This window comes from Podarcis melisellensis, assembly GCF_964234715.1.
Source record: "Podarcis melisellensis genome assembly, chromosome: 12".
In the NCBI taxonomy this organism is placed as follows: domain Eukaryota; kingdom Metazoa; phylum Chordata; class Lepidosauria; order Squamata; family Lacertidae; genus Podarcis; species Podarcis melisellensis.
The window spans coordinates 34,807,961-34,830,665 of NC_138544.1; the positions used below are offsets into that span (position 1 = coordinate 34,807,961).

At 41.1% G+C, this 22,705-nt stretch overlaps 1 protein-coding gene across 1 annotated transcript; it reads right to left on the reverse strand.

The window, feature by feature from the left end:
- Positions 1-2,400: 2,400 nt before the first annotated feature.
- On the reverse strand, positions 2,401-21,544 carry PTTG1IP2 (PTTG1IP family member 2). Its single transcript, XM_081882887.1, has 7 exons — positions 21,203-21,544; positions 19,847-19,899; positions 16,405-16,513; positions 14,120-14,225; positions 13,171-13,239; positions 9,558-9,604; positions 2,401-3,406 (listed from the first exon to the last, which is right to left on the reverse strand). Exons 1-7 carry the CDS (start codon positions 21,348-21,350, stop codon positions 3,357-3,359), a joined length of 582 nt encoding a protein of 193 aa, XP_081739013.1. The 5' UTR covers positions 21,351-21,544; the 3' UTR covers positions 2,401-3,356.
- Positions 21,545-22,705: the final 1,161 nt, after the last annotated feature.

Here is a 22,705-nt window from a genome sequence, read left to right on the forward strand (position 1 = left end):
TGGGCAACTTAACTGATACAGTGGTATCTATTAAAGTGGTTGGTATCCTCTCTACCTGTCTCTTTAAGCTGTTAGGCATGATGCAAAGTTGATGCTAAGCAAGGATCAGATCTTAGCCCAGTTTGCATTAATGCAAGCAGCAGACATCTCTCTAGGATCGTGACTGGGCTGTAAAACTACCCTACATGGTTTATGTTCAATGAGTTACTTGCAAATTTGACAGGGGTTTTTTGGAACATTTTAAAAAATGACCAATGTTTTGATATTTCCCACTTCATTCATCTATGTAGAATAAATCTAGCTGCTAGAACTCAGTAGATGACAAAATTAAGAGGCAAATCTGTGTCTATATCCAAAATTACACATGCTATTTTTGTCTTTGGGTTTTCCAAGTCCCCCTCTTTCCCCAGGCAACAACAGCTTATGCAACCACAGCTCACACACATGAGCTCCTCATTATATGGCTTATTTTTCAGAGAGAACCATTCATGGACAATCTACTTGCAGGCACTATTAACACTGATTCAAAATTGTCTTGCGCCCTTGTTCCACCATATTAACTGTTTTTCAGAATATTAATAGCAGGACTTGAAATGCGTCTATGCTGGCTTTTCTGAAGTTACTGTTGGACAAACAAAATTTATTGCTCACATGAAGATCTTTCCTAGAAGTAAATATTTTTACAATGCCGAGGTGGAAGGATGAGCAACATGATTTTGTATTTCTATTTCTAAGGGAGCATCATCACATTGGTTTACCAAGAAGCCAGTCACACTGTTTTCAGGTAAGTATACTGAGGATTGTAGCCTTCATATTTCATAAACACTGAATTGGAAAATGTGTGAACTACAAAGGAGCAAATATAAAAGACACTCTATTATGAAAGAGAATGTCTCAAGGGAAAATAGAGTAAGTGTGAGATAATGGACAACATCAGCTTTAAGTAGGAGACCTAATCTGAAGTCCCTGCTTGGTCCCTGGATCATTGCACTCTTGTAACCTCTTACTTTGCAGGATGGTTGTGATGGTTAAGAGGATCAGCCGTCATGTCAGACACCATTGGAAAAGGGCAAGAAAACTTTCCATTGCATTCAACCTACTTTCACAAGGGATTTCCAATAAGAACTCATTACTCAGCCTTTATGTCTCCATTCAGATGACAAGCCAAATCCCTTTGTTTTCAATTCCAAACCTATGTGATCTCACATAGCATGAGTCACAAGGGCCCAAATCAATGGTTCGAGGGTGGCTTGCAAACCAGCCTATGTTGTGGGTTGTCAAGCATATCTGAATTCAAAAGCCACTGACAAACCAGAGCAATGAGGTCTTGCTTTGCTTAAACAGGCTGCTGCACAATGACATGGAAGTATATTATTAATATATATGCTATATAGTTTATTATATCAAAATTATTTGCATGTCACAATCTAATAAATTGCTCCAAGTAGTGTTCAAATCTACAGCAAACTCTTGTGGCACCTTAAAAATGAATTTATTATGGTATAAGATTTCATGGACCATAGCAGGTTTTTAAGATACCAAAGACTCATTATTTTTGCTGCAACAACACACACCCTGGGAAATCATAAAAATCTAGCTTCAGATATCCACAAAAGTAAATTCCGAACAAAAAAATCCCACAGTATCCATGCACAATTTGATAGTCCTAGAGAGAGTAGCTGCTTAAAAGGAAACAGAAAACAAAACACTTTGTATATAATTCTGACTGAATGCAGGACGAGTAGCAAGGATTCAGAAAAGGGCACCTGATTTTCACAAAAGTTCACCTATGTGACTTTCAACAGACATTTTTAACTGTGTAATACCAGGACAATACAAAGTTTGTGGGATCTACAACAAAATGAGCAATATATAATCACTCCAAGAATAGTGCCTATTCAGAGTTCCAGATAGCTGTGCTCTCCAAGCAGGGCATTTGACTCTTCACCTCCCCACTTTCCTAGTTTCTGTTCTATATTTGATCTACAGCCTATTCCAGGGGCTGCCAATGTGGCTCCTGTGAATGCACATGCTTCTAGAGGCCTTCCCATGCACCCTCAGGAGCTCATTTTCCAATGAATCCATGCTTGAAAATAATATTCTATTGTAGCCAATAGAAGAGGTCACAATGCATACTTGTATGTGTGATGCTCATGGTAGTTTCTCTGGTTTGCAAATGTGCCCAATATTCTTTGGCTACTGAGAATGCACAGGTCTTGTTGGGCTGCTTTGTGGTAGATGCCACCTTTTGGCAACGTGTTCTACTTCTGCAATTTCTTTGGTTCTCCCAAGCATGTTAATACCTCCCCTGTTTTCAGTGGCCACAAACCTGTCAGCATTCACCACTTGAGTTCATTATTAGAAGTGAAGATATATAGAAAAAAGCACTACATACAGACGTTCTTTATACATTAGAAAAATTTATTTGCTTTCTACATGTTGTAGAAAAATGGAACAAGGCTATCAGGTATTGTTGAATATCCATTGTCATTCAAATGTTGGTCTATAATGATCACAAATCAGAACCCTCTCCCAACACCTAAGCAGGGCACTTATCTCCCTAAGTGGCAATGGAGTTGTCTGCTCAAACTGCAGTGAAGGCCCAAATGGAGCAAGATATTGGGAGAGGATGTGTGCCACTGCAAGTCCAACTGGTGTGTGTGTTTATGTGTAAGAGAGAGAGAGAGAGAGAGAGAGAGAGAGAGAGAGAGAGAGAGAGATTTTTGAAAAGCCAGAGGCAAGGATATGTTTGCTTCCATTAGGTACCCACATTCAAGGAGCTGGGGCAGAGCAAGAAAGTACTGATTGACTTAGAAACACCAAGAGCTATCCAGGTCTGGTTGCTGTGCCCAAGGTGGCCATTTCACACCAGCATACTCTCACATACACCCCTCATATTCTATTAACAGTCTTGGAAGTGGCATAGGCTGTAATTATTTGTCATCACTTGATACCACACATGTCTGTAGTGTCAAATACTTGCCAACACTTACTTGACACAGATTTAAAGGAGGTCTTTATTTAGCATTATGTGGAAAAGACGATGATATCTTTGTTTTATAAAGGTTAGAGTGTTAGGGGAAATGACATGATTGTTATTTCTGTACTCAACTCACATTCCATTAAATAAGAGGTCTAGAAAAGGAACAGGGGATGGGGGAAGAGAGAAAAGGAACCACTGACGTGTTCTATATTAGAAAAAAATTACATACACAAACAGAATGCTGCTTACAAAGGGGGGGGGGGAAAGACCATTTTCTATTAAGCATTTATGCACATATTTGGTGATTTAAACTGGAACCAGAAAATTAACTTCACATTTTGCCATCTTTAAGAAGACACAGTAGCATCCATTTTCATTCATTCTCATATCTGCTATATGGATGGTCAGAATCCTGAAGGAGACCTGGGGGGAAAGCAGGACAATTAAAATAACATACTTAAGAAAATATTATTCAACCAGGTAGCTAAAACATAGCAAACCAGCTAGCTATGTTGCCAAGGATGGTACAGCCCAATTACTGCACCAGTACATTGAACCTGTTCTGTCATGTCAAAATTTATTTATTTAGAGCACCTGTACCCAGCTTTTCAGCCAAAAAGGATCCCAGAGTCACTTACATACAAGCAAAACAAGCCTACCCACAAACCACAAGGTGAAAGGGACAGAGATGGAAGAGGAAAATCAAAACTCAGAAACTAATTTCTAAACCGTTATTCCTATAGTGACCAGCTGGCATAATTCAGAGGCAGGAGGTGGCTGATGAAGCTGCGCTTCCAGCAAAGCTGATGAAATGAGCCCTGCTTCTTATCCCTCCCATTGAGGCAACCTGATCAAATGCCTGCCCGCAGATGGCAGCTGAGGGGAGAGAAGGCCTGATGGAGATGGCCTCTCACAGCAGAGCTGATGAAGTGAACTCTGCTTCCAAATTGCAAATAGAATAATATCATGTCATCACAACAAACTAGGTTGTCGCTTGGGTGCCAGGATGAACATCAAGTACAAAAAAGGTAAGGAGTACAAGTACAATTGTAAGGATTATATGATCTCAATTTATAATAGTGCTACTGGAAAAATATGATGAGCTGCACCTAGAAAAAGTAGACAACACTCCAACACCTTATGAAGAGCAGCTCAACACACAGGCTAAGAAACCAGAAACACTTGCTACTGAGCTAAAAGAAAAAGTGAAGGCAAATTCTAAATAGTTAATTAAAACTTGGAAGGCTTCAAATCATACTTCACCATCCATCAAGAACTTTAATCAAGGCTTAGTGCCCACAGACAAAAAGGAGTTTCATCATGTCTAGTCTAACCTGATTACTCACCAATTAAGGAAGCAATTAAAACTGGCATGCAGTGTCTACACACAATGACATTATCTATTTTAAGAGCACACTGATATGTATAAACAAAAGACACTCATAGCACAAGCACAGCACAGGAAATGTCATTATGGGAGTACTTAACACTGGAGTTATGAAGTATGACATTCTGGTACAAAGACAAGTAACAGAATCTAAAATTAGGGGTGGGGAGGCAAGAATGTTACTTGCTCAAAAATGGAAAGAAGTCCCAGCAAAAGAAGAATGGATACAAAAACTTATGGAATAAGCAGAAATGGCGAAACTTATCAGAAAAGTAAGAAATCAAGATAACAAACTTTTAAATAAAATAATAGAAATGATATATTGAGTATTTACAAATTGTAAACAGATAAGAACAATGGCAGAATTATTGTAATAACCTGCAGTTTCATAAGAGTATATATTTTAAGTAGATGAATAAATAAACAAATCAAGTTAATATGCAGAAAATATTAAAAAATAAATTTAAGGAACTGCAGAAAGAAGGGGAAGGAAGTCAAGTTGTGAAATGTTAAAATGACTGTAAAATTATTGAAATGTATAAACCCAAAAATTATAAATAAAATATATTTTAAAAATAGAATTAGGGGTGGAGAGGCAAGAGACATTAGAAAGCAGACAACAGATATGAGCTTAGTGATCAGATGCACAAGACAATGTGAAAATGTATAGACAGGCTGATATGCCAACACTTAAAGAACATTATTCACAGAGAAAAGGAGTCCCAGCCCTTCAATGACTATTTGTTGACCAGCAATCAGATGCATACAGTGACACATACAAACAGGTAGGCAACAGTAGCAAAATCACATAACAAGCAATTATAATCTAATCTACTGATAGGCACAGTAAAAGATATCATACAGAATTGTCGACATTCAAACATAGACATGGTTCAGGCTTCAAACACAAAGCTTTAAAATAACTTCCTGATGGCAACAACCCAAATGACCAAACAGCAAGCAGATCATGCAACCTATGTGTGCCAACTGTGTCTATCCACTTTACAGTGGTGCCCCGCAAGACGAACGCCTCGCAAGACGAAAAACCCGCTAGACGAAAGGGTTTTCCGTTTTGGAGGTGCTTCGCAAGACGAATTTCCCTATGGGCTTGCTTCGCAAGAAGAAAGCCCATAGGGAAATCTCCGGGGACCTCTTTTAAATGCTATTGAGGGGAGCAAAGCCTTCCCCCCCCTCCAGCCTTCAGAAGAGGTCCAGGAAGGCCGGCGGGGGCCAAAAGGCTTTGCTCCCCACCGCCAGCATTTTAAAAGCAGTCCGGGATAGCAGGGAAGCGCTTCCCGCTATCCCGGATGGCTTTTGAAGGCAGGCGGGGGGAGCAAAGACTTTTGCCCCCCGCCCGCCTTCAGAAGAGGTCCCTCTTCTGAAGGCGGGCGGGGGGCAAAAGTCTTTGTCCCCCCTGCCTGCCTTCCCGGGGGCTTTTAAATCGCCCCGGGGCTGTCCCGGGGCGATTTAAAAGCCCCCGGACGGCTTTTGAAGGCAGGCGGGGGGGGAGCAAAGACTTTTGCCCCCCGCCCGCCTTCAGAAGAATGCTGCCCGCCCGCCTTCAGAAGAATGCTTGCGGGTGGCGCTGCCGCCCGCCAGCATTTTAAGATCGCCCCGGACAGCGGAAAAGTCTCCGCTGTCCCGGGAAGGCAGGCGGGGGGGGGGGAGCAAAGACTTTCGCCCCCCCCCCCCGCCAGCCTTCAGAAGAGGTCGGGGGACAGACTGTCCCCGGACCTGGTCTGAAGGCGGTTTCCATAGGAACGCATTAATTGATTTTTAATGCATTCCTATGGGAAACCGTGCTTCGCAAGACGAAAAACTCGCAAGACGAAAAGACTTGCGGAATGAATTAATTTCGTCTTGCGAGGCACCACTGTATAAGCATGCCTTATCACATGGAGCACCTGGGTGGCCAACCTGTGGCCCTTCAGATGGTGTTGCACCACAACTCCCACCAGTCGCAGGTTAGCCCCACCTGATGTGGCAGGTTCTCTCTTTTAATAATGGTTGTGAACTACAGCAGATCTAAAGGGAAGGTAGCATGTATGAAGGTGATTCTGCCCTTAAATTATTCCAGAGAGTCAGGAAAGGTCTTCACCTACTGGAAATTAGTTATTGTTTGAGACTATATCCACTAACAGGGAAAAAGGAATTAATTCCCTGACAACTGGACATGCTGGATAGGGCTGATGGCAGTTAGGGTTCAACAATACCTGGAGGGCCATAAGTTCCCCATCCCTAATCTACAGATCAATATGGCCCGAAGCTAAGTATCTAAAGGACCTTCTTCAGTTTTCTTTGCCTTCAGACATTAAGCCAGCAACAATTGGTAAAATGGTTTCACTTCCAGCCAGTTATATTGGCTCATTCTGACCATGACTACATGTAGTTTGGGAACTTCTTGGGTCCTTGGCAATATGGCTAAGCAGCAGATGACTGAGAAACATGTGGCTAGTCAGAGTGGGGAAGTAGAAGGTGTCAGGAACACACTGCAAATCCAGGAATGCTTAAGAAGACTCAACATGGATTATGCAAAGGTAAATCCTGTGCCAGTAACCTTTTAGATTTTTTTTTGAAACATTAATAAGCTTGTGGGCTTCAAAAAGCTTTTGACCAAGCTGCTTGAGCAAATTTATAGCAGGTCCTCTTACAGATCAGTAACCGGCTAAAGCACAAAAAGCAGAGTAGGAATAAATGAACAGTTTTCACAATAGACAGATAAAGAAACACATACTCGGGTAGTCCACCAGAAACTGTCCACTGGTCAACCAGTGGACCATGATCTACCTTCTGTTGATTCCCCTACTATATGAAAGAGTATTCAGAATCTAAACAAAGGCATAGCATAAAATGTTGTAATGTTTTACTTGCATAACAAACAGAATTGTAGCATGTATGCGACAACTGCATCTATTTCCTTTGAAAGTTACCACAGTGAAAAATAATTTAAATGCTGCTCAAACTCATTTAGCCATGAACCTATAATTTAAGCAATCAAACTGTATTCATACCAGGGTTTCTTATAAAAAAGTGGCAAATCGCGTAACAAAGAAACTACTCAAACCGAGTAGTCCTACTTATTAAAGCTCTATTGCTTCCAGTGCTCCCAAAGGACTGTGGCTAGAGTGAGCAACACCTGCAATGCATTATAAATTTATAATTACCATTTAAATGGAGCAAGAAAAGCTGATGGGTGAAATAGGGGTAAAAAGACATTCCCTCAAAGCCAAAAAAGGCTGACATTTCAGATGTTATCTTAATTTAGTGATGGGTTAGCAAAGCATTTGCTACTCTCCATTCATTCTTGCCTATTTAAATGAGAAGACTCCTCTGCACACCACGGGAAGATCTAGTGTATTTACACTTTTCTGCAACATTCTTTATTAGGCCCTTGTTGAGTGAAGTTTGCAATGATGTATGGACCAGATTTATATTAAACAGGAGGTGCACTGTTGCGGAGAAGGGATACCAACTAGCAATATGAACTAGGCAATTAGTAGTGCTTAATTTTCAAAAAATGATGAAAGCATCCCTATTAAATGCTTACTGTCCAAAGATATAGAAAGGAGCTGCCAGTGGCGTAGCGTGGGGGGTGCAGGGGGGCCCGGCCGCACCGGGCGCAACATCTGGGGGTTAGGGTTAGGGGGCGCAAATCCACGGGTTAGGGGGAGCAAATTACTTGCCTTGCCCCGGGTGCTGACAACCCACGCTACGCCACTGGGAGCTGCTTACATTAATAATTCAAGCGATGGGTATTCTGTGATCACAGAATTTGCGTAAGCAAAGGAGTATGGGTATACAATGTTTCTAGTCCTTACAGTAGTGAAGATTTTCAGATTTAGGAGCAGTGCCCAGTGAACTTTCAGAAGCCAGGGAGACTAAGTAACACTTTAATAGATATTAGCTAGGGTGTAGCAGAATTGTGCAGAATAAGAAATATGCAGGATTTTTTGTAGATTAATAGATTGCTTTTAATTGTATGCACAGTAAATAATTCCAATTTCTAATCCTGGGCACAGGATTCACCTCACTTATCCCAGTACACTGTACATATGGCGCTGTCTCCTCTTTTACACCATGGCATAAATTCTTTTTGCCAATAATTAGAACACTACATCATAGAAGCAGCTGTCTATAAAATTTGGACTGGATTGCGTCCCAAGCACTTTAGTTCAACGTGTAACTCAAATATCCATAAGCTACTAGACTTAAGAGCAAAATAAAGTACTAAAAAGAAAACTCTACAGCAGTAAAGCCTGCAGATGACTTATACTTCACACTACCTTTCCATCTACATGATCTCTCTAGGCACTCAAGCAGCTATAACTTTTGATTTAGAGGGGGTGAAACAATATACTACAAAACATGTTACTGCAGGTTAATAGCCAAAGAGAGTTTGACTATTGAGTGTTTTAATATATGTTTTAATATACCTCACTCTTGTGATATGATACAAATAAACTTGATCTTTGTGTCATAACTGCAGGCAACAGCAGAGAACCAATGTGTTGTAGTTGATTGGTAGTGTTTACTGTAATTTTTGAATGGAGTGTTTTTAATGTTTTATTCTGTTATTAGAATGGATTATGTGCATGCCATCCTTGGCTCTACTGGAGGCAGGGTTAAAATTAACAAATTAATTAAAAAGTATTTCCCACCACTGCCTGTATTTTCCCTCACCTCCAAGACACTATAAACCATTAGGGGCTAAAGAAGGCAACTTTTGCTTCCCTCACTCACTCTCTCTTGCCTCCACCATTCAAAATTCAACAAAATTGCAATATTAAATTCACAATCTGGTGTTGGGAGCTCCATAGACAAGCTAAGAATTAAATGTAGTCTCTTAGGCAAATGTTCAGGGTAAGGGCAGGTATATTGCAGGAGAGTTAAGATCCCAAATTCACTGCAGAACCATGGTCTAGCATCTGCAAGACCGGCTTGCCATCTTATAAGGAGAAGGACCAGCAAGACACTGAAACTGCTTTAACATCATATTTTTATCATAAATTACCCTGCAAACCACATATAATATGGAGACGATATAACAAATAGGTTCCAGCAGCATCCAAACTCTTTTTTGGGACAGGGAAGGTATGAAGATGTATTTTCCAGATAGTTCATGAACTAAGAATAGGTTACTGGGGCTAAATATTGGGGGTGGGGTGTTTAAATGTGAATTATACATACCATATTTCTTCCGTATCTCATCATGCTTCACTTTTCTTTCATGTTTTCTGAAAAGTTTATGAACATAAAAAACAGATACTTGAAGACGTAATTTTAAGCAAAATATGACAAAGCAATATAATTAACTCCTGCTTACACATTAGAACACAAAGATAAGTGGAACACAGATCTTGGCTCAAAATAAACTCTAGATCAGTGTTTCCCAACCGGTGTTCCGCGGCACACTAGTGTGCCGCCGGACGTTGCCTAGTGTGCCGTGGGAGGGAGGCGGGCGAGTCGGGCTAATCCTCTGACGAGCTCCACCTCCAGACCCATTGCTCAAATCCTTTAACCCAGGAGGGCGGGGAGGGGGGGGGAGAAAGAGAAAAAAGAAAGGGTGGGAAAAAAGAAGGGGAAGAGAAAATATTTTTTTAAAAAAAGGAAAGAGAGGGAAAAAAGCGAGGGATGGAGGAAGGGGAATAAACAGAAGGGGAGGACAATGAAGAGGGGCGGGGCTTGGCAGGCAGCAGATAACTGGGGAGGGGGCGCGGCTGGCGGCGGCTCAAGGCAGGAAGGGCTGAGCTGCCTCGCAGAGAGTCTTGGGCTGCAGAGATTTCCCGTTCAGGAGCGCGGGAGGCCACGCCGTGGATGGGAATCTCCTCCTCCTCTTCCTCCTCCTCCTCCAGGAGAGAGGGTGGTCCGCCCCACCGAGTCGGGCGTGCTCAAGCGTGGGAGCCTATAGTTAGAGCTCAGCTCCTTTTCTTGCCTTCCCCGCCCCCCCACGGAGCACATTTTCCTCGCCCCCCCAACCCCCGCATGTAGAATAGAAGCCCTCCAGCCTCCACGGTGCACAAACTCTCCCCTCTGCAACGAAGCGCTTTGTTGCATATCTTTGGTGAGGTTTTTAGGCAGTCTTGGTGCACCTTAAATCAGCGCTAATTGCGCCTGGACGCAGTATTTACTTCCGAGTAGGCCCCCCCCCCCCGGTAGCACCTGACGTTGCTATTCGTATCATCAGGTTTGTTTGTTGATAATTTAATTGTTTTAAAAGCATCATGCTAAAGAGCTCTCTCCCACCCCCAGACCCTTGGGCAAAACAGAAACACACACATACACAAACACAGAGATTGAGCCCTGCAGGTTTTATGAAATGAATGGATTCTGAATGCCTGTTTCAGTGGCTTGTCCGCCTTAGGCTGCTGGGCCAGACACCTGTTACACGGTGCAGTCCGTAAGCTGTGAGCGCTGCTACCTGCCGCCGAGACCACGTAACGACAGTCTTGAAAGACCTACATTGGCTCCCAGTACCTTTCCGAGCACAATTCAAAGTGTTGGTGCTGACCTTTAAAGCCCTAAGCGGTTTCGGTCCAGTATACCTGAAGTAGCGTCTCCGCCACCATCGTTCAGCCCAGACACTGAGATCCAGTGCCAAGGGCCTTCTGGCAATTCCCTCACTGTAAAAAGTGAGGTTACAGGGAACCAGGCAGAGGGCCTTCTCAGTAGTGGCGCCCGCCCTGTGGAATGCCCTCCCATCAGACATCAAAGAGATAACCATTACCTTCTATGCTGTTACTATATATTTTTTTTTTTACATAAGTAAAAAGTGACCTTTCCCCATCTGGCATGGTGGTGTGCCTCGAGATTTTTTTCATGAAACAAGTCTGCCTTTGCCCAAAAAAGGTTGGGAAACACTGCTCTAGATAGAGGACTGCATCAATATATTATGTTGCACTGTGGTGCAATGCCCATCACAGTGTAATATCTAAATAAGGCATCAGTTCAAAAGTCTTTATTCCAAATGTATGGGTTTCCAATGAATGATGTATGCATACTGAATAAGCATATTCTTATTCTAACATACGTAACAGCTTGTAAAATGAAAGGTTTTTTTAATGGCCAAGAAAATTAACTTATAAATTGTGGCAATACACAAGGAGATTTGTTGAGGTTTCAGTAGACAGATAGATGCTATATTAGCTTAGACAGCTTTTCTTCTAGCCAGAGGTTGCCTACAAAAAATCCAGGACTGATCATCTTAGCAGTTGAAGTTAAATGGAATGCTGGGAGATCTCCTGCTACTTAATAGTCCAAAGCCAACAATAAATTTAACATGACATGAGGGACATGAACCAAACTACAAAAGACTCATGCCTTTGACTCCTAACATTGCAGTATCATTTACATGATTCTTACAGGGTTCTTGGGACTGACTTAGTGCAAAAGACTTAGGACTTAGTTAGGACTGCATCCCACCCTAAATTTGGGACAAATATAAGAAGCAAGACTAGCTTCTACTACTGAACCACAGTCCTACCAACTTACTATATGTTGGTTCACATGTAATGATAAACTGCAGTATAACACTGTAGTAACAAGTATCAGCAAACCTGAGCAAAGTGTCCCAAGAGGAATTCTGCAAATATTAATTTCCGTTTCAAAGAATCTGAGCTTCTCTGTGCCCTATCTAGGGTGGAAGCATATTTCAGAGAAAGGGCCTTCTCGGTGGTTGCACTCAAGATTATAGAAAGCCCTGCTGTGAAGTGTGGCCTGATTTACGCAATGCTAATTTTCACCAGTTGTTGAAGACAGTTTTATTCCTGCAGGCTTCTGCTGTATGTGGCAGATGATTTTAATGCTTTAATTTTAACTGATGAACATTTCTTTGTGGTCAATTTTATATACTTTTATGTAACTGCAATTTTCAGGTGTTGAAAACTGCCCTGAGTGGTACTTTAGCACTAAAAAGTGGGATATACGTTTTCTTAAATGAATATATAACCAATACTTCTGAAGAAACATGCAAATGCCGTATTTTGCGTGTATAAGACTAGGGTTGTTGTTTTTTATAAATTGGGGCTCGTCTTATACACAGGTAGTTCTGAGGGGTGTTTTCTTAATTTGGAGTCCCAAAAATAGGGGGCATCTTATATATGGTGGCAATCTAGATATATGTATAATTTCTCTTTGACTTAGAAAACTAAGAAATCAGATATCCTTACTGGAAATTATTGCTGTTCCTGTCTGCCTGCATTCTGTGTTCTAGCAAGGGATTAAAAAGTGTTTGTTTTTTTTAAATGTACATCACTATGGGTGCTATCAGGCAAACAGTGTGATTCATTTTATATTTCATATAAAATACTACCACTATTACTATTCACATTTAGCACAAATAGACTAGCTTTGAAGATCCTCAGGAGAACAGCTAACAAAATGGATCAGCACCAGGGCAGAACATCTTGCTATCCTGGAGCTGTAAACAGAAGGTCTGATGACTCACCCAATACTGCTTCATTCCATTATGCTGCCTTTCCCCCGCCACTGTCTGGAAGCAGACCTGTATATCTACTTGTACAAGATGGCTGACTGCCCTCAAGCATCAAATTATTATTTTTAGGGTCTCAAAGCCTCTAGCTAGCATCATGAGTTGCATTTATTGAAACCCTTAGGAGCCAGCTTAGAAGCATATTGCCTAATAAATACTAAGAGTGAACTACTGCAATTAATGCTTACAAAGCTTTATAGCAAGCCTATACTGAACATATCCCTAGCAGGCTTTTTTAAAATGACATCTATGACCAAAACTTATGTACGGTATTTAGGTGTTTTTTTAAAAAAGAAAAGCTTTGAAACATACCGCTGAAGTGACTGCATTCTTTTTTCTTCCCGATCTCTGATAAATCTTTCTTCTTCTTCAGATGGTCGCCTAAGAAATAAAGCACTTTTTTAAAATAAAAAAACTATAATTTCTGATATTTAGTTTTTGAGGAATTTATGTTTGTTAGTTTACCCATACATTCACAAATTTGCAGCATTTTCTCTACAAGTTAATCATAAGTGGTATCTTATACTGAAGAATTTGAAGCTGACATTAACACACACTTGAAAGTCATGATTCATTGACTGCACCTTATGTGTCATATATTTTGTGGAATAAATAAGAGTGTTGGTAATTCAATATAAAAATGGCGTTCTTGGATATCACAGTATGGGATTCGTTGACTGGGAACCATTTCTCTCACTAGCAGTAGATTATTGATTCCCTTCTTGAATTTACCTGAGGAAGTGTGAAATAGGAATCAGAAGCCAAAACATGGTTCTTTCTAGCTTTTAACTCACCAGCATCATAACAAGACATATCAAACTGATTTAGGTTAAAAGACAGATCTTTCATCTGCTACTTCATATGAGCATATTGAGGAAAAAACACTGACACCCAGTGGACACAATGTGTAATGGACATTAAAGAATGAGCCCCAACATGTCATGAAAGTGCCTTTAATGGAATTTATGTTTCAGATATCCAATGTGTTTCAAGTGTATAATACCTTCTTCAGGAAACTGTACATTAAATTAAAAAAAAAAACCAGTTCTGACACGAAGTTTACACTCAATGTAGAGCAGACCCATTCTGTACTGGGGATCCCTGTAATTTTTGTAAACAAAGATGACCATATGTTTTTCAATCAGGTGCTTAAAATCACATTTGTATAACCCTTAATTTCAAGGACAACTTTATTATAGGTTAATGGTGACGAAGTCAGGGGGAGAAAAATCAAGCAAAGTTACTAAGAAAAACCATTTACCCTCTAGAACGACGTCTGCGACAGCAGTAACAGCAACAACATCCTATAAGGAGGAGAAGGAAGCCTGCTACAACTGCAATGCTGATGATCATAGCCTCAAAGTTGACTGAAAATTAAAAGCAGAATTTTAGTACATGCAAAGGTTAGCAAAGGAAGGAAATACAGTAACAGAGAAGAGCTCCATGCAGGGAAGCGACTAGGGCCCATTAGAAGACCACCTTGCAGCAACTTACATATTATATCTTAATGGAATGACTGGAATTCACTTATGTGATGAAGTAGATGGGCCTGTCATTGTGAAATGTGTTCTTCTAGTTTAGAGATTCCATCTAACTGGGTCCAAGGTACTGCCCTGCACATTTTAATAGGTTAGTTCTTGTATCAAAGATCTTAAAACTGGTAATTAAACTTAAAACTAAGCACATTAAGATAGTCAGAACATTAGCACATGGTCTGTTTATTTAAAAGGGCAAGTGACGCTATGGAATCCAAATTTCAATTTTATCCATTCTCAAGTATGTCTTCTACAATATTAGGCAGATATCCTGGAAGAAAATAGAAAACAACCACTAAAGGAAATGTCACATTTCAAAATGAGAGAATTAGAATTACATGGGTAGCAAAATCAGATATTTTCAACTTAAACTTCACATGGGGTTAGGCAAAATACCCATCTGCATTCCCTCTACACGTGTAACATATAAAGAGAACTCATGTACTACGACAGAACTTTGTGAACAGTGAAATCTATTTTTGATAACCCTCTATAAACAAGTGGATCTGAAGTATTGTAAGAACTCTTCCCTCATATAAACAATTTAAAACAAAGAGACATTGAATGCAAGGCTAATCCATAGTTTAGAACAATTGAAATAGGCTGCAGCAAGCTTTGGGCTCCCATACTGCTCCCGGCCCAGCCCATGAAATCAGCTTTCATTTCCATTTTGATTAACTGTGGTTTGCTGTTTTGTCAGAACCAAACAAACTGTTGTTAATCTTAACTATGGTTTGCTTGAAAAGACGTTAACTTCCAACCATGATTATGGAGTGGCTTGTTTAGAATTTAGATGATATGTTAAACTGCAGTGCATTAAACTACACTTAATCTAAAACAGGGCGGATTTGATTTAAATCAAATCTATTTAAATCATGATTTAAATCACTAGTCAGTAAGACTTGATTTAATTATTTTTTTTACAGAAAGACTCATGCTTGCTGGTATAATCTTAATATTTACAACCAGATGAAGGTTTCATTTTTGGAATTGTAAATTTTCACGGTAGTTTTTACAGTTATATCAAAAATTACTATTAGAAATACATAGACAGATAATTCTGAAATTATTGTGAGGTTTAATAAGTTAACTGTTTATATTTGGACAACTTTTCTGCTGTACTTTATTAGAAGGAGAAAAATAAATTGTTTAATTGTTATTAAGGAAATGATTATTTAACTAAAACAATAACATTATAGCATATGTATCCATGTTTGTTAACTGATGTGGTTAAATCGTTGTTGTTTTTAAAAAAACCTTAAGACTGAGTCTTAGCACACATGAAAAACTTTTAAGAAATCCTTATTTCCTGATGAATACCCTTTGGACTACAATGTAACTTAAATAGAAAACTATCTCTAGAAAGATTTTTCCTCCAAAAGCATTTTATTTTAAAATCCAATTTAAATTTAATAAAATCCGATTTAAATTAAAAAAAATCAATTTTTAATTTCTTTTTTTAAAAAAACATTGATTTTTATCCACCCTGATCTAAAATTAACATAGCAACAACCTATCACTTTCTTGTGACCATCTGAGGGGAAACTAAGTTCCTTATCATAACATTATACCATGATGTGGTATTATAACTGAATGCAACAATTGTGCAAGCTAAGTGAGTTGATTAACTGAACGCAAATCAGAGAAGACAACTTCAGAAGAGGACAACATTATCCAGAGAACTCAACTTTATTCTTAAGCCTACCACTTAGCAGAACTGTGTTTTTTCTGTTCAGCATCAGAGATCAGCAGTAAACAATTCAGAAACAAACTTCCCAGAAAAATAGTCTCATTAAAATGGAATCTTCAGGAAATCCAATGGTGATTAGTGCTGTGTGCAAGACTACTTTTAAGCTTATAAATAGTCCATGTAAGATAATGGTGCATATATGAAATATTGACTAGTAGGAGAACTCCAGTTAAGTACTTTTGCATGAAGAATTATGATCATCATTTCATGGCTTCCATTACAAGTAACAATAAATTAAAGACAATCACAATCATTACCTACCCCAACAAATTGCCCAATAAGCGTCTGTAAGTTTACACAGCGAAGATGGTGGAATGAGTTTCCTCACAGGATAGTCCATACAAGTGGAATTGACATGGCACCAAAGACACTAAGCAGAACAAAAGTGAAAAGTAAACAGAAGTAGTCTTATCAGGATGCAAGTCAGCCACTCAATCTTACACTTCTTGAGAAGTTAACATAGTCTGAAATTAAACTAAAATGGAGCTGTAACTTGACATTTTCTGTGGGGAGCAGGCAGTGATTGAAGCAGACCCTCTATGTCAATTTTTGAGGTATTAAAAGAAGCCAATGACAGTTTTACAGTTAGTAGAAACTACAACACTTTTCTTCCTCTGCTCCTGGTGCCCTCTCCCAATGGCAATGTTTCCTGGGTTCAAATGACACAATAAGCCAGACCATGAATTGGGTTGCAGTAGGAGAGATGTGCAGAAGCAGCTGCCATCTTCTCTCTGGGAACCCTCACATTCACATATATTAAGCAATGGTTTGACTTAGCATCACATATGATCCAGGTAAATGAAGGTCAGGCTTATGTTTCCTCAAGGACGAGACTAAGACTGCAGCATTGTGAATGTCATTCATCATTCTGTTACCATAACTACTCTAAACTTTGTCAGTGTTTACAATATATTTATTTATGTTGCTTTAGTAACTTCACAATGGCTCAGAAGTTACTTTGTTCACATTGTAAGAACTGTACAGTAAGATTTTAAATGAAATAGCAGGAATTTACAGAAGAGGTAAGATGTTCAGCAGTTATTGCCCAATCTTATTCCTTGCCTCCACTTCATTCTATCTTTCCAACATTAAATACTTCTCCTACACTTTTATTCTTCCACTGCTTCCTGGCTCTGCTCCTTTTTTCTGCCCTGTTGCTGAACCTACAGCTGTGAAAGGGGCAGCAAAAGGTTTCCAAAGATGCTTGCTCTAAATTGTTAGTGTCCAACTGTCCAAGAGCAGTTGGACAGTAGATACTGGGTTAGATGTTGCTTTAACACAATAAGGCTATTCTTTTGGACAAAACAACTACTGAGTACAAAGGGATATTATCTATCTGAGCTACAGCTTAAAAAAAATATGGGGCCATTGTACCACACCAATACAACTAAATCAGTCTTTACTTCTGAAGAGTACATAACCAAATTAGGGAAAGTGAAGAAAATGTTCAAAAATGGGTATTAAAATGTAAACAGTATAACCAAATTAGGGAAAGTGAAGAAAACTTTCAAAAACGGATATTAAAATGTAAACAATCTCACAGTCACAAGGCCAGTGCTAACAAACTATCTGCAGTTACCACAAAAGTCATTCATTGCTATTAAATACAGAAGAATTATGCACTATTTTAAAGAATTATGTACTATTTAAACAAATGGACATCTTATAAAAATAGTTTTCATTACTTGGTAATGGTATGCATGACAAAGCAAGCCATGGTTTGGCCACTTATGACTAATCCTCTGCTTCCTACTCTCCCCACCTTCCTCCTTGGTTTTTTCAAACAAATCATACTAGTCTCCCTTTATATCCAAACCAATCAGTCCTTAATTTGTTCAAAACAAAGTAGACCCGGTTTATATATTTCAACAAAGAAAGAAGATATTGGAGCCCACAAGTATAACCAGAAGGGGAAACATAAATCCCAAGGATTGGTTACAAATGGAGAAGCTATTCTAAAAGTACCTGGCCGATCTGTCACAGCAAGCGTCTGAAGGTTCAAGGCCTTCTCCCTTATGGGAGGATCCCTTTAGCACCATCACTGCCTGGAAAAGCTCTGCTGAATAGCCACATGAGGATGCAATGGTAAACCTTCTTCACTGCCACCACTACCACTCAGTAGGTGCAAACATGCACTCTTAACAGTGGTGGTCAGTTGTACTTGGTACACTGTTTGTTCCACTTATGCTCCAACAGTCATGCAGCCTATTTCACTGATCAGAGCTCATCTGAAAACCAGGAAGTCAAGCTTAGGAGAGTGCTCAGGACTCAATCTATGACCCTTCCCATCTCACCATTCCACAGTGAGATCAGGGCCTCAGATGCGAGCAGCCATGCCAACTGGAAACTTCCCTAGAGCATTCAGGAATCCCTTAGATTCCATTAGTGTCTTGCTACGGAACATTCTAAGGGGTCATCCATCCTTGCAGGGTGGCAACACTATCAATAGCCTAAATCCTACAAGGAAATTGTTGATTGATGACAACAGGGTGATTTGTACTTTCTCCCGACACATATATAAGTCTTCCATTTGTGAGAACCAGATTGCAAGTATGAGCTACTCTATACATTGGGTCTATGATGTATACTGAGATAGTTCCATAATAGTCGTGACAGCTGGACTTGTTAAGATGGTTTCAGCATGCATGTTTAAATCCCCCAGAACCAAAGTCGGGGAGTTTTCAAACACTAGCCCCAACATCAAATCTATCTGCTCAGGGAAGGAAATTGTTGGTCAGCGGAATGGTCATTATACTGACAGAATCCCTACTTACTTTCTCTAGCCCAGCAGCAAATACAACCTCTCACAGCTAGATTTCAGGGAGACTGGTTTCCTGGTGAGAGACTGAAATCCAATAGACAGTAGCTCCTATCTACATTGGTGCTGCTTGAAGTTATTGTCGAGTTGGGGCAGTTGAGTAAACACAGACCATTGTTGACAACCCTGCTCACAATATCTGTTAAAAGCCTTGGCAAACAGTTCTGATCATTTTGTACATACTATGTTAAAAACTTTGGCAAACTGCTCAGTATTAGAGAAAGTTTTGATATCCTTTTGTGTTGTTAACATTGATATATATTTTTTAAAACTGATGCACTTTGAGAAGTTGCTGCAATGTATGCTTATGTTGTTTTCAAACCAGATGTTTATAATTTAAAGAACTCTATTCTATACTAATTTAAAGCAGATTTTTAAACATTTGAACTCTGCACAGAATTATGAGTTGTAATTATCAAATCAAGGGGAGCTGTTTTATCCTATAAAAGTCAAGTCATGCCTTAAGTACACATGAGACTGGTGGATCAGATCAAATGCCTGTCAATGCAGCTCTGTTCTCAGATATCCGCAAGAAGCCCAAAAGAAGAACTTGAATGCAACAGTGCTCTCCCCTTCAAGTCTACTGTGTAAAGCAACTTGGTATTAGAGCACATCACTTTGAGCATATAGTTTTTTGCAAAAGCACAAAAAATAAAGAACAGTTTTCCAAGGCTCCCTGAAAAAAAATAGCAATTGGTTCCAGTTTCCATGGCGAATGAGTCAGTTGTGTGAGAGTTTGTCCAGTAAATTTCCATTAGAGAATAAGGACTTCCACTGAAGTGTAGCAACAAATGCTTGCAAAACATTTTATTCTGCCAGTGCATGAAGTATTCACTTATGTTATCACTAGAAAATCCCCCCAAATAGAAAAGTGACTAAACTTACTTTGGTATTTTTTACACATTCTTCACATGTCTTTTGAGTAAAAGCAGCACATGCTGGAAAGGAATAAAGTTTGCATGAAAAATCAAGAACTTAATTGAACTTAGTTTTCTGACAGCTGTATAGACATACGTATGATCTCTTTGATCATATGAAATGTGAATCTGAACTATGCTAAAACACTTTAGAATGTATTAAAGAACTGTAAATCCTCCAAAACAACTTCCACCCATTTGCGTACTAGTCTAAACTCTGCTTAGAGATGTCAACAAGACATTCAGCACCGCACAAACACACCCAAAACCCTTCACCCTACTTTGAAACAGGATACTGAATCTTAGGTCTGGCCTTATATTCATCTTGACAGGAACTAGGGTTGACATATTTCAGGGGCTGCCAACTCAGCCCCCATGGGTGTGATGGTATCAGTGCCTTTTTTCTGGGGGGATGCAGGGGGCGCATACCCCTAAACATTTTGTGAATCTAAGTTTGGCCTCATTGAGGGGCAGTATTTCAATATGAGTAGGAAAATGAGAGTACCCTGAAACATTTTTTTTAGAAAAAAAGCACTGGATGGTACCCATGAAGGACTTATTTGGTGCCCCCAGGATAATCTCTCTGATTTACAGCTTTCATTTTTCACTTGTGGCCTGTAAGTAATCAGCTAGCTTCAGCCAGTTTGAGCTATACCAGTCTCTCATACAACGAAGATAAGCCTCCTTGTATGGAAACAGAACACTGGCAGGGGGTGGAAGATAGGAAGGAAGGAAACAGGAGACAAAATTAAGTGGAAATACACCCACAACAATCCAATTCTGGATTCTTTAAACTATTAGCCATGATCCCTTATTTGTCACTGAAAAGAGAGGAATCGGCTTCCAAGTCCTACGGTCAGTTATTTCGGAGGAGATGTCATTATGATAAAGGAGGCGGGGGGTGAATCGAGGCCAGGGGACAGCAGTTAACAGGGCAGGTACGTCCAAAACGGCTATCTAGGTTGGGATGAGATGCAAACAAGACCGAGAAGGGGAACTTTCAGTCCCAGGAAACTGGCACTATAATACACCTGCCCATTTTAACAGTTCCTTCTTTGAGCCAGAGAAAGGGAAGTTGCCGTCGGGCTTCCTCGCGAGGGGAAGAGGGACGCGCGGCTTGTACCTGAAGGTGCCCTACGTGGGGGTGAGGGTGGGGAGGGGTTAACAAGCGGGGGAAACGGCCCGGCCCTCCAAGGGCCCAAGGAGAGGCCGCTGCGGCCCCTGCCTCCAACCAAGACCAGGACCAGGGAGGAATCAAGAGCAGAGCCCCCCCCTCACCCGCCACGACCCGTCCCGGGCAGCCCAGAAGGGCCTCCTCGCTTACGCGTAGCGGGAGATGGCGAAGGCGACGCAGTGGACTCCATCCCTGTCACTGGGCGGCACCACAGCAAGAAGCAGCACGGCAGGCAGAAGGCCCAGAGCCGCCGCCGCCGCGGTTGCCAAGACCGCGCGGCCGTCTCCCGCTCCATCATCTTCCTCCCCTCACGGCGGGCCTGCGCGGCCCCGTCCACTCCCCTCCTCAGGTGATTTAAGGAACAGATCGGTCCTTCTCTTGCGCAAGCGCACTCCCACCGGCCGCCTCAGGGCGAGCAACGGCACAGTCTCGGGCACGACTTCCTCGCTCCGCCCACTTCCCTCTGAGGCGCCTATAGAGAGGGTGAAGCTGGGAGTCCCGCCCGCTTCCGTGCTTTTGCGCTCCTCCCTCGGAAGCCGAGGCCCGCCCCTTTCTGCCCGCCTCCTCATGCGCCCGCTTTCCCAGACAGGGTCCGAGTCCTGGATAACCGAGGGCACCTGCCGAATAGTTTCTCCAGCCCTGGCTCAGGCGAATGTGGTTGGCTGTGAAGTCCTGTCCATCTGGTCCTCAGTACGAATAGGCCACGCCCCTTCCCCGGCGCTCTTCTCAAGTGCTTTTTTTGCAGGGCCGGAATCTTTCAGCTGCCATGTTTTTGGCTTGCCCGATGGAGCGCGTGTGCGGAATGCTATGAGGCATTTCGTTTATTATATCTATATGCCATCTTTTCCTCTAAGGAGCTCAAGGGGGTGCACGTGGGTGTCTCCCAATTTTATCCTCGCAGCAACCCTGTGAGGTAGATTAGGCTGAGAGTCAGTGGCTGGCCCACGCTCACCTGGTGAGCCATCATGTCTGAGTTGGGGTTTGAACCCTGGTCTCTCGGGCCATAATCCAGCGCTCTAACCATTAACACCACACCCTGTCTCATTGTGGGGCTGGACTATATCTTACACTGCAAAGCAAAGAATCCCATCCATTGCTCAACCCTCTTTTGCCTTGGCAGCCTCTGAAGTCAGTCTACATGGGAAGGTTTGTCCTTGGACTCAGAAAGTTTCTCCATCCCTTCTCAAGCTACAGTATAGTACAAACGTGTGATGGGACCCCCACTTTCCTTTCCAGTGAGCCCTTGTCTGCTTTGCAGCATTGACAAGAAATCCTTCAATTGTATGAAATGCATGTGGCATGAGTGTTACTAGTTTTTCTGAAGGCTGAAATCCCTTGCATACTTGAAGGCCACTGAACACTGTATGACTTCCAAGTTGCAACTTAACGTGCACATTCAGCGCTCGGCATAAATAATAAAGGGTGGAAAGGAGGTAGATGTCCAAGGGGGGAAAGGCTTTGGCAATCCCACCCACCATTGCACCCAATGTGTTTCGTCTATACACAGTTATGGCTTTAGGCACGATTCCCTGAATGGAACGCCCACGTAAGTTGCGGGCTTACTGTATATTATTTGGACACTAGTGACCAATGAGTAGGACATGCTTTGTGTGCAGAGATAGCCCTGTTGGTTCATAGATGCCAGTTCCTATG

What these genes read in the sequence shown, in the direction of transcription:
- PTTG1IP2 (XM_081882887.1), bottom strand. Translation starts at nt 21,350, where the DNA reads ATGATGGAGCGGGAGACGGCCGCGCGGTCTTGGCAACCGCGGCGGCGG. An exon ending in TTCGCCATCTCCCGCTACGC is followed by an intron (nt 19,900 to 21,202) that starts GTAAGCGAGGAG and finishes ATTCCTTTCCAG; the next exon opens with CATGTGCTGCTTTTACTCAA. An exon ending in TGAGATACGGAAGAAATATG is followed by an intron (nt 3,407 to 9,557) that starts GTATGTATAATT and finishes CTTTCCCCCCAG; the next exon opens with GTCTCCTTCAGGATTCTGAC.